The following is a 9,391-nucleotide window of genomic DNA, read 5'->3' as shown; positions in this document are numbered from 1 at the left end:
CCTCCTTGGCCTTTTCCCACATCTGGGCCAGCCTGCTGTTGCCAGGTGTTGGAAACATGCACACAGCATAGCACACCGGTCATTGAGCAATTTGATGCAGGAGCCCCTGCTGAGCACGGCTCTCCACCCCGGCCCTTTTCCCACCGAGCTGTGGCTCCATTTCGCCTCCATCTGCTGGCATACCCACTGTGAGGGACTGCTCAGGGACTGGATGCTCCTTGAATGTTGCCCACAGGCCTGATTTCCACGCCTCTCCATTCCTCCTACCCCTAAGACTGCCTCAGCCGTCTGAACACAATTTTTCTTACTCTAATGGCTTCCTGTGCCTTACTTTATACTGTAAGCAGAAGTACACCGTTTTGATTGTCTTTCTTCTAGAATTAATAAAAATAAGTTGGAAATACTCCTAGATTTTGCCGATTAAAACTTGAGGCAAGTGCAAAAAGTAGAGAAGCTTTCTGTGCAGCTTTTCAGGTAATTTGAGGTCTCCTTCCTCTTCACTCACTTTCAGCATATCTGTTGATTTTCCTTTGCTCTCATCTTTGAAGCTTCATCCCTTGTCTATCGATCTGCAAAAATAGCCTGTAAACCCAAGGCAAATTTACTATCCTTTGTATTTTTCCTCCTCTGGAAAAGCTGAGGCTCGTGTGATCTTCTCCTGTCATCTAGACTTTGATTCCCATCTTGGCTCTGGCTAAGAGCAGAACAAATGTAATTTATTGCCCGCTAGTATGATCTGCTAGCAAAGGTCACATTTAGAGCTGAGCATGATGCTTCTCTCCCTCCGTTGAATACACATCTTTGTGTCAAGGCCTGGTGACTTCCAGGAGCACCTGGAAGCTACTGCCAAGGACAAAAGTCTCACTCTTGCTGGTTTTGACACTCATGGGTTGGTAGGATTTTGATCTACGTCGACAGTGATCTACAGGAACTGGATCCTTGACACCAAGTGCCTTCAAGCAACATTTCTAAGCAGAGTGGGCAATGAAGTCCAGATACTAATGAGTTGTGGTGTGTTTTAACTCTGTCTAACATATGGTACACTATCCCAAAACATGTTATTTTTGAGTGCTTCAGGCATTTAAAACTTAGGTTTATTCTTGTCAACACTTTTCTGTCCTCTCTTCAGAAATCTGCATGTCCAGCTACTAATTTCTTTCTCAGCTTGTTGAAAAGGTACCAGTCAGACAAGACTTGTTTCTTGACCCAGAGATGGGGCAAGCGCCACCGTTAGGCCGGACGTGGCATACACACGTGATCAGGGTCCAAGAAGAAAAAGGTTTGTTTGTTTTATTCTGCATGTTCTCCAGCTTATACACTCTTAACAAAGCGTGATCTCAAGTCACTAACTACATCACAATAACTTCTTCTATCCATTGGTGCAAAGCAATTAACGCCAATATAACTGGCAAAAGTTTTACAGAAATTTATAAGGCACGTATGCACATCTACTTCGGCACCTAGTCTAGCATACGCAAATTTTCCTGTATCTCTTCTAATGGGTTTCCATGCTGACGGCCTTGTCTTCTTCCTTGCTATGGATACACTCAAAAACCATCAACTGCTATTTCTTCCGTGAACTCGGCTTTGCTTGCAGGCCAGCTGTCAAGCCCCTCCATAGGTCAGCATGCACCCGCGTGCTCAAGGAGCAACTGCAGCCTGCAATAGTCCTGGAAATTTATTATCTTTGCTTCGTTTGCCATCTAAATGTCACTGAAGAAGTTAGGCTTTTCCAAACCAGCTAGGATGCCACCTAGAAGAAGCAGACTTGCTTTCAGTCAAAGCTTTTGGGACCAAGAGTCATGTTTGCTTGCATTGCTTGGATGCCGCTTGGATTGGCGCATTCTCTGAGTTCCCCTGGCATGCCTTGAGCCCTGCCTTTGTGAGTGAGGAGAATTTCCCAGGCTTTTCTTTTGCATCAGCTGTACAGAAGGTTGTCTTGCTGGGCACAAGAAAGCCACAGAGCAGCTGCCATTGTGAGGTCAAGCCAGAGGTGCTACGTCACAGTGCTGTCAGCACAGCGTTGTCCCGGTGCGCGCCAGGCCTGGTCGTCCAGAGCAGCTCTTCTGCTGGCTCCCTGCAGGAGGATCCTTGTGCGCAGGACGGCCTGCACCCCGAGAGGAGTCTTGGCTTTCCCTTGGGTGGCACTCAGCGTGCAAACGCGCACAGCGCTGCCAAAATGATCGGGCAAGTCTGTGCCGCCGTTTGCACCGTCTTTTCTGTTGTCTATTCTGGCTACTACCTGACCCAGCTGACTCGTAAGTAAAGGTTTCTCCTGGGGCTGGCATCGCCCGACTTTTGCTTGGCTCTGCTCTTTATGCCGCACCAGTGGCCCAGTTTCTTTGGGAACAAAATGGCCATGAAGGTGCCACCGCTTTGGTCAATGTCCTGCCAGCAGCATCAGCTACAAAGGGGGCATCTGTACTGGGTGGCGCGTGCAGAGTATTTGCCATGCAAACTGCAGCGGTTGCCTCCCCTCCCCGGGAGAGTGCGCCGCAGCGGACTCTGTCATTTATTTCCTCAGCTTGCTGCTTCAAGCAAGACAAGCTGCAAATTGCAGACTCTGAGGGCAGATCCTCAGAAGTACTTCTACCAACTCAGTGCTTCTCTCCAGGAGTGAAGGAAAGCACCTTTTGCTCCATATTCTGCCCCTCAGAGGCCTTGGCTGCATGACTTGAGCCTTTGATGCTGTGCCAAGACTGCGATTGCCTTGGCGATGCAGCACAAACTCCAGTGCAGGGAGGGTTTGCTGCTGAGCCCAGCAGCTGTTCCTGGGCTGCTTCAGCAGGGAGCTGCCACAGGGAAGGGACCCTTTGTGGAAGCTTTGCTGGGCTATCATCTTCAGCCAAGGGATGGGAATTAGGGCATGCAATTTGAAAGAATGTATATGGAAAATGCAGGAAAGGCAAGAGGGAAATGTAGCTTGAGCTGTTAGGCACAAGAGAAGCTCAAAGTTTTGAAGAGCAGCGGGCATTTCCAGCACCGTCTTCCTATTTCTCTCTTGGCAAAAGAGGCCCAACTGTAGACAGAGGCTCCTCTCGCGTCCATCTTGTTCTCTTGCTTGCTGTGGGAAAGAGCTGTTGCTCCTGGAGGCATGTTGGGAAAGGGAAATGCTCTGTGTTGGGACTGCCTTGTGTTGTGGGAGTGGCCAGCACAGGCACTTTTCTAAGGGCCTCTGGTTCCTTTTGCTTTGCTGGCTGCAGGTCACCTGACACGCGGATGGAGACAAGCCTGTCCTTTGGTGAGTGGCAAAGGAAGCTGTGACGTTGCTGGCGTGTGAGAATTGTGCAGCAATTCTGCCAGCTTGGCCTGTTGCAGCCGAGTGTGGAGTGCCGGCGTGGGAGGCTGAAGGAAAGGCAGGCTGCCCGGTGGCATCAGCAGTAGCAAAGGGAGCACTGGCTGTTTGCTGATTTTCCAGTGAAAAGCCTTTCAAGAGATGAAAGGCAAATGGGACAGCTCCAAGGCATCTTGCTGCTTCTAGGCAGCAGGGAAGCTCAAATGCACAGCAAGATGGAGTAGCAGCTCGTTCAGCCAGCTTCCTCGGGTTTGCGTGACTCAGAGGCCCACTTGTATCAAAGTCTATGATTTGCCCTTCTTCTGGGTCCTTTCCCAGCTCAATAGAAAGCAGCTCCTAGGGCACTGGCTTTTGCCCATCTCTCTCACTTCTGTCTGCCTGCAGGGCACAACAGCAGGGTCAGCAGCTCCTCTGGCTGCCTCTGTCATTGAGGAAGAGGATGAAGAGGAGCAAAGGAAGATGAAGCCTTCAGCCGCTGTCCCTTCACAGCCGGAACTTGCAGAGCCAGTAAGTGACAGCTGAGCTTGGCACTGCCTTTGGTGCAGGGCCAGGCTACCCGTTTTGGAGCAGCTCTTGTTGCTCGTGGCTGAAGATGCTGGCGGCCGTGTGCCTGCTGTGACGTAGTGCGGCTTCAGGCAAGCCGGGGAGCCCTGGCCAATGGGTTCTGAAGTTTGACATTTAAGCTGGGATGCTGAGAGGGCCGCCAGAGTGTCTCTTGGGATCAGACAGGAGGCAGCATTCAGTGACTCTCAGTGCAGGAGTCAGCCTCTTGTGCCCGTTGTCAGTGCAGGCTGCCGGTGGTCAGCGGACAGCGCGGCCCAAATTCACAGTTGACAGCCTTGCAGGGTACCTGGGAGACACTGGCCCCTGGAAGGGACCTGCTCTCTCCGTGGACTAATTAGCTTCAGGCTGTGCTTCACTTCCAGCCGGTCAGAGCAGAGTTTGGAGAGGAGAATCCTCGGCAGCCCTGCAGTGTAAAAGGGCGGGTGGGTCTGGGCAGGGCTGGAAAGGGGCTCCCAAGGGCCGCTCCCTAAAGGCTGCCATAGAGAAGGGAAATCCGTGAAACAGATCAGAGAAGGGATACGCTGCGGGCTTCTGAGCAGACTGTTGCGTGCCAACTCCGGGCTGATTTCATTCCGGCCCAGGAAAAGACAGGAGGAGGAAAGCAGCAAGGCTCTGGGGTCCTGCTCTGATCTCTTTGTGGATCTTGGCAGCCCCATCGATACCTCGTTGCCAGTGTCTTGCAGAAAAGCTGAACAGGTGGAGCATGGAGGTGGTCGGGAGGGGCTGGATCCAAGTAGCCTTTGGGCTTCTCCCGAAGGTGCCTTTGAGAAGGGGACATGGGAACTGCCTCAGCTGGAGAGGCCTGGCCGTGGCTGGCAGCACCTTCCCAAGGCCTTGCTTTTGCTGTGCGCTTCGGGGGGGCATGTGTTCCAGCCGCTCTTCTGACGGGCAATCCTTTCTTGTCCCAGCGCAAGACAGGCTCTGCCATTCAACCTGGTGCCGCCGGACCAGCATGGCCTGCAGCAGCCAGCTCAAGCCCCGCTGCCGGCACTTCCTGCAGCAGCGCAGCCCAGCAGCCCGAGATGAGGGAGGAGCAGGGCCTGAAGACACTGAGTACGTCCGTCCGGTGCATTTCTTGTCTGCCAGAGCAGGCTGTTGCGCGCGTGTCTGGGTGTAGGCTGCGCCAGATGCTGCCCTTCGGTCCCAGAGGCACTTAGGCCTCTCTGCAGAAGGTGTTGTTGTGCTCTGAGGCAGCGCGGCAGCGCTCAGGGAGTCCCTGCTGCCTGTGAGGGCGGCTGGGCCTGGCTTGGCCCTGCCTGGGCTGCCTTCTGGGCCAAAGACAAAAGCAGAGATTGTTTCTGCTTGAGCAGAAGGCTGGCACCTAGCAAGTGACTATTGCCCAGGGAGCTGTCTGGCCCCAGCTGTTTTCTGACTCTGGTTCTTACTCCTCCTCCGGCCCAGACACTTTGTGCCCCTGGCAGTGGACCTGCCAGTGATGGTGGGTGTGACTGCGGAGGCTGCAAAGGCCCTTGGTTACCTCTTAGGGCCCCCTTCTTAAGGGCTCATCATTTTGGCTTATCGCGTGGGATGCTGCTCTTGAAAGAAATCAAGGCCTTCTTGGAAAGGCCACCTGATGAAAGGTGGAGAAGATGGCCCTCCCACTTGCTGGTCTCAGCAGCTGGAAGCCAAGGGACCGCAAAGGGCCCAGAGCTGCGGGCAGTGGGGCTGCCTTTGGGACGCTCTGGGCAGCGGCGTCTCTGTGTGCGAGTGAGCGCCCTGCACTGCTTTTGTCTTTCAGGGAGCATGGTGAGTCCGGGCCGGCCTACAGGCAAATACACGGCATTTGAGGAACTCGGGCGAGGGTAAGCGTGACGTCAGCTCATTTTACAAAAGTGTGGGCCAGGTCTTTGGCTGGTGCAATATCAAGCGTGAAGTCAGGCAAGCTCCGAACATGGTCAGGCTCTGGCTTGACCTCGTGTCGCCTGCCTGGACTGCTCGGTCAGAGCAATGCAAAGGCCTCATTAAAGACAAGTTGATGCTGGCAGTGTCTTGCTTGCAGCAGTGAGGAGCAGGAGCTGGGAAAACCCCTGGCCCTGCAGCTTTGTGGCCTGAAAGAGCCCCTTGCCATGCAAGAAAGATCAGATTGTCCAGGACAGTCTTGTGACTCAAATTGTTCTCCCTTTTTTGACACACACATGCATGCACACCCGCACAAGGAGAGAGTTCCCCTTAGGTTCTGAAATGACCTGGCAGGGTGTGCGCCTTGGAGATTTCCAGCGGCCCTTGGTCTTCATGCTGCACCTTAGTGCTGTTCCCTTGGACAGCCTGCCCCGCATGGCAGAGGGCTGACGTGCTGTTGGCCGAAGAGATGCTGCAGCCAGGCATTGTTTCTAAGGAAGGCGTCCAGGCAGCCGGGGGAGATCTGCTGCCTGGGCTTGCTTTCACTGCCAAAGGGATAAAGGTCTCTTTCTGCTGCTTTTGTCTTTCTAGAGGGTTTGGAGCTGTTTATAAAGCCCTTGACACCAGCAGTGGACAACAGGTAAAGTGCCAACAGCCCCATGCCATTTTGCAGCTCTGGAGCGCTTTGCCCGCTGCTGTGAGCTGTGCTTGCAGGTTTGGGTGGCAGCTCCATGTCTGCAGCAGAGGCTGTTCCTCTGAAATACAGTCTAGGCTCAGGGGGCAGAATGCATTTGGGATGGCTTTTGGTGCTTCTGCTAAGCTCTGCTGTCTAGTGACAAGGCACTTTGGCCCAGCGTGCTGCCTCATTGCAGCAGCACTCGCTCCGTGCTCCTTGTGATCTCGAGCAGGGTGCGTCTTCTCAAGGTACCGGTGGCCAATGTCATTGCAGGTGGCAATCAAGATCATGTCACTCGAGGAGGAGATGTCCGAGGAGCTGGCTGCCAATGAAATCCTGGCCATGAGGGACAACAGGAGTCCCAATATCGTTACCTACTTAGACAGGTTGGCATATTCTGGTGTCAATGTAGCTTTAGCTGGTGCAAGCGCAAAGAGACGATGCCCTTTGGTCGCTGGCAGAGAACAGAGCTGGGGAGGATTTCTCTGCTGGTCTCCAGAGTGTGGGAGGAGGTGGAGCTGGTGTTCAATAGTCCCTTGTGGCACACGTAGCTTGGAGAGCAGCTGCAAAAACCTGTCTCAGGCCCTGGGGTGACGGAGGCTGTGCCCATTCTGTTTCTCCATGCCGTGGTTTTCTTCTTTCAGCTACCTGGTGGATGCGGAGCTCTGGCTGGCCATGGAGTTCATGGACGGCGGCACCTTGTTTGATGTGCTGAGGGCAGTGTACCTGGAGGAAGGACAGATAGGCGCTGTCTGTCGGGAGGTGAGGGATGCCGCTTGTGCTTGCCCAAGACTGCCCGGATGCTTCTTGTGAGCTGGAGCTTAAGGAGAGCCGAGATTTCTTGCTCTCACCTTTCTTTTGCTGCTGCTGCTGCTGCTGCTGTCACACCACACAGGAGAAGAAAGAGCATGGGAAGTGTACTGCCTGCCGGTGCCCTCGCACTCCTCAGGCTCTGTTCTTGCACTCTTCCATCCTGTCTGTCCTCTGGCCTTGGTGCTCGCTCACTGGCTCAATTTCTCTTTCTTCCTCTTCTCAGCTTTGCCTGGGAATGTTTGCCTGGAGCCTGTCTGTCTGTCCTACATTGCTTGCCACTGGAAGGCAGCATGCGGTTGGCAGAATTTCAAGCTAAGGGCAAAGAGCTGTCCTCAGCTTCAAAGGATAGCATTGCAGCCTGGATGGCGATGCATTCAAAGGTCAACAGCTCAAAGGTGCTGCTGTCACCAGCAGCTTCCTCTTCTGCTGCCACTAGGCTTCCCCAAAATTCTTGGCCCTGCCGCCTCCCAGCCAAAGGTGGCGCGCTTCCTACCCAAGGCCGGTGGAACTTTTGGGAGCCCGGATGCCTTTGCTTGGAAATCTAGAAAAAACTTCCAAGAGTGTTGAAGCAGCAAGCTCTTCATGGTGACAGCAGCGTGATGTTTCGCCCTCGCTCACAATTCCCTGAGAAAGCCGCCAATCCCGTTGAGCTCTTTCCTTGCAGGTGGGATGAAATCAGATCCTGCACGTTAACTTTCCCTCCCTCCTTTTCCTCTCTCAGTGCCTGCAAGGACTGCATTTCCTTCATTCCCGCCAAGTCATCCACAGAGACATCAAAAGTTGCAACGTCCTGGTGGGCACGGACGGATCCGTCAAGTTGGGTGGGTATCCCTGCTGGGCGGCAGCACGTCCAGCATATGCCGTGCGCTTGCATTTTGGTGACGGCCACTGGGGCAGAAGCGCGGCTTGGCCAGTGCGTGAATCGTCAGGGTGTTTTTGAAGCGGCCGATGCCTTATTTGCCTGGCTCCAGGCACGTGGAAGGAGAGCTCAGCTGCTTTTTCAGTTAGATTCAGCATGGCCTGGTCAGGGCAATGGTTTTGGCCACTTTGCCAGTGGTAGCTGGCTTTGACAGGCTTTGTTTTTGTCCTCAGGTGACTTTGGCCTCTGTGCTCAGCTCAGCCCTGAGCACAGCAAGCGCAGCTCCAGCGTCGGCACTCCCAGCTGGATGGCACCGGAGGTGGTGAGAGGAGAAGCCTACGGCCCCAAAGTGGACATCTGGTCCCTGGGGATCATGGGGCTGGAAATGGTGGAAGGGGAAGCTCCTTACCAGCGGGAAGCCCGTCTCCGGGTAAGGTGCAGCTTAGCAAGAGGGCTCTGTGTGGAGAGAGCTGTGTGTGGCTAGCAAAGGAGCAGGTGGAGTGTCCTCTTGCATCCATGTGCTGTAGGTTTTTGAACTGCTAGAAAGGAACGGGCCCCCAAAACTGCAGAACCCCAGGCACCACTCGGCTCTCCTGCGCGACTTCCTCCGCTGCTGCCTGCAGGCAGATGAGGACAGGCGCTGGTCTGCCCAGGAGCTCCTACAGGTAAGAAAAAGCAAAGGGGCAAAAAGCCCTGGCAGCTGAGGACACCTGCATGAAGGGATGAGGAGGAGGAGGAGTGTGGGCCACGTGGCACAGAAAGCTGCCAGGACAGGAAGGCGCAGGGGGACATGCTGCCCTCAGTGCTCTTTGTGTGTCTTGCTGGTAGCCAGGGAATCCTGCTTGAGCCTGCAAGGATGTGATCCTGGAAAGTAAGAGTTCCTTTCTTTGTTCTTTTTCCTCTGGGCAGCATCCCTTCGTGACCTCAGGCGATCCTGCCTCCAGCCTGGCTGCTCTGATCATCTCAGCCAAGCGAGTGCAGGAAGACTGGAGAGGAGACACCTGCGCCTGAGGAGGCCCTGATGCCCCGCCAGCCAAGAGGAGGGAAAAGGGGATGTGTCATCTTTAGGCAGAGCTTCAGCCATCCCCCGAGTTTGAAGAGGAGCTGTGCCGTAGCTAGGAAACATGATAGTGTAGATATTTGCTCAGTTTAGCTGTTAGGTTAGCTGTTAGGTTAGGTTGGGTTAGGTCAGCATAGGTTGGATTAGATTAGGTTAGGTTAGGTTAGGTTAGGTTAGGTTAGGTTAGGTTACGTTAGGTTAGGTTAGGTTAGGTTAGGTTAGATATGTTGTTAGGTTCAATTGAAAGCTCTGTTGTTTTTCTTTCTGCAAAAGGTGAAAATTTAA

General features: G+C 53.8%; 1 protein-coding gene across 1 annotated transcript; it reads left to right on the top strand.

Moving 5' to 3' along the window:
* The first annotated feature begins 2,179 nt into the window (after positions 1–2,179).
* Positions 2,180–9,057, top strand: LOC134432361 (serine/threonine-protein kinase PAK 3-like). Its single transcript, XM_063180976.1, has 13 exons — positions 2,180–2,258; positions 3,204–3,241; positions 3,680–3,806; positions 3,866–3,877; positions 4,778–4,912; positions 5,598–5,661; positions 6,290–6,338; positions 6,648–6,760; positions 7,019–7,136; positions 7,909–8,008; positions 8,280–8,476; positions 8,574–8,711; positions 8,956–9,057. The coding sequence occupies exons 1-13, from the start codon at positions 2,180–2,182 to the stop codon at positions 9,055–9,057; spliced, it is 1,272 nt and encodes a 423-aa protein (XP_063037046.1).
* Positions 9,058–9,391: the final 334 nt, after the last annotated feature.

Source organism: Melospiza melodia, chromosome Z (genome assembly GCF_035770615.1).
Source record: "Melospiza melodia melodia isolate bMelMel2 chromosome Z, bMelMel2.pri, whole genome shotgun sequence".
NCBI lineage: Eukaryota > Metazoa > Chordata > Aves > Passeriformes > Passerellidae > Melospiza > Melospiza melodia.
Note: the sequence above shows the minus strand (reverse complement) of the source record. Positions and strands in the feature narration are given on the sequence as shown.

Bases quoted from the DNA above. Each gene is read 5' to 3' on its own strand.
- LOC134432361 (XM_063180976.1), top strand. From the start codon at position 2,180: ATGATCGGGCAAGTCTGTGCCGCCGTTTGCACCGTCTTTTCTGTTGTC. The intron at 3,242-3,679 runs GTGAGTGGCAAA...GTCTGCCTGCAG, and splicing joins GGAGACAAGCCTGTCCTTTG to GGCACAACAGCAGGGTCAGC. The intron at 5,662-6,289 runs GTAAGCGTGACG...TTGTCTTTCTAG, and splicing joins TTTGAGGAACTCGGGCGAGG to AGGGTTTGGAGCTGTTTATA.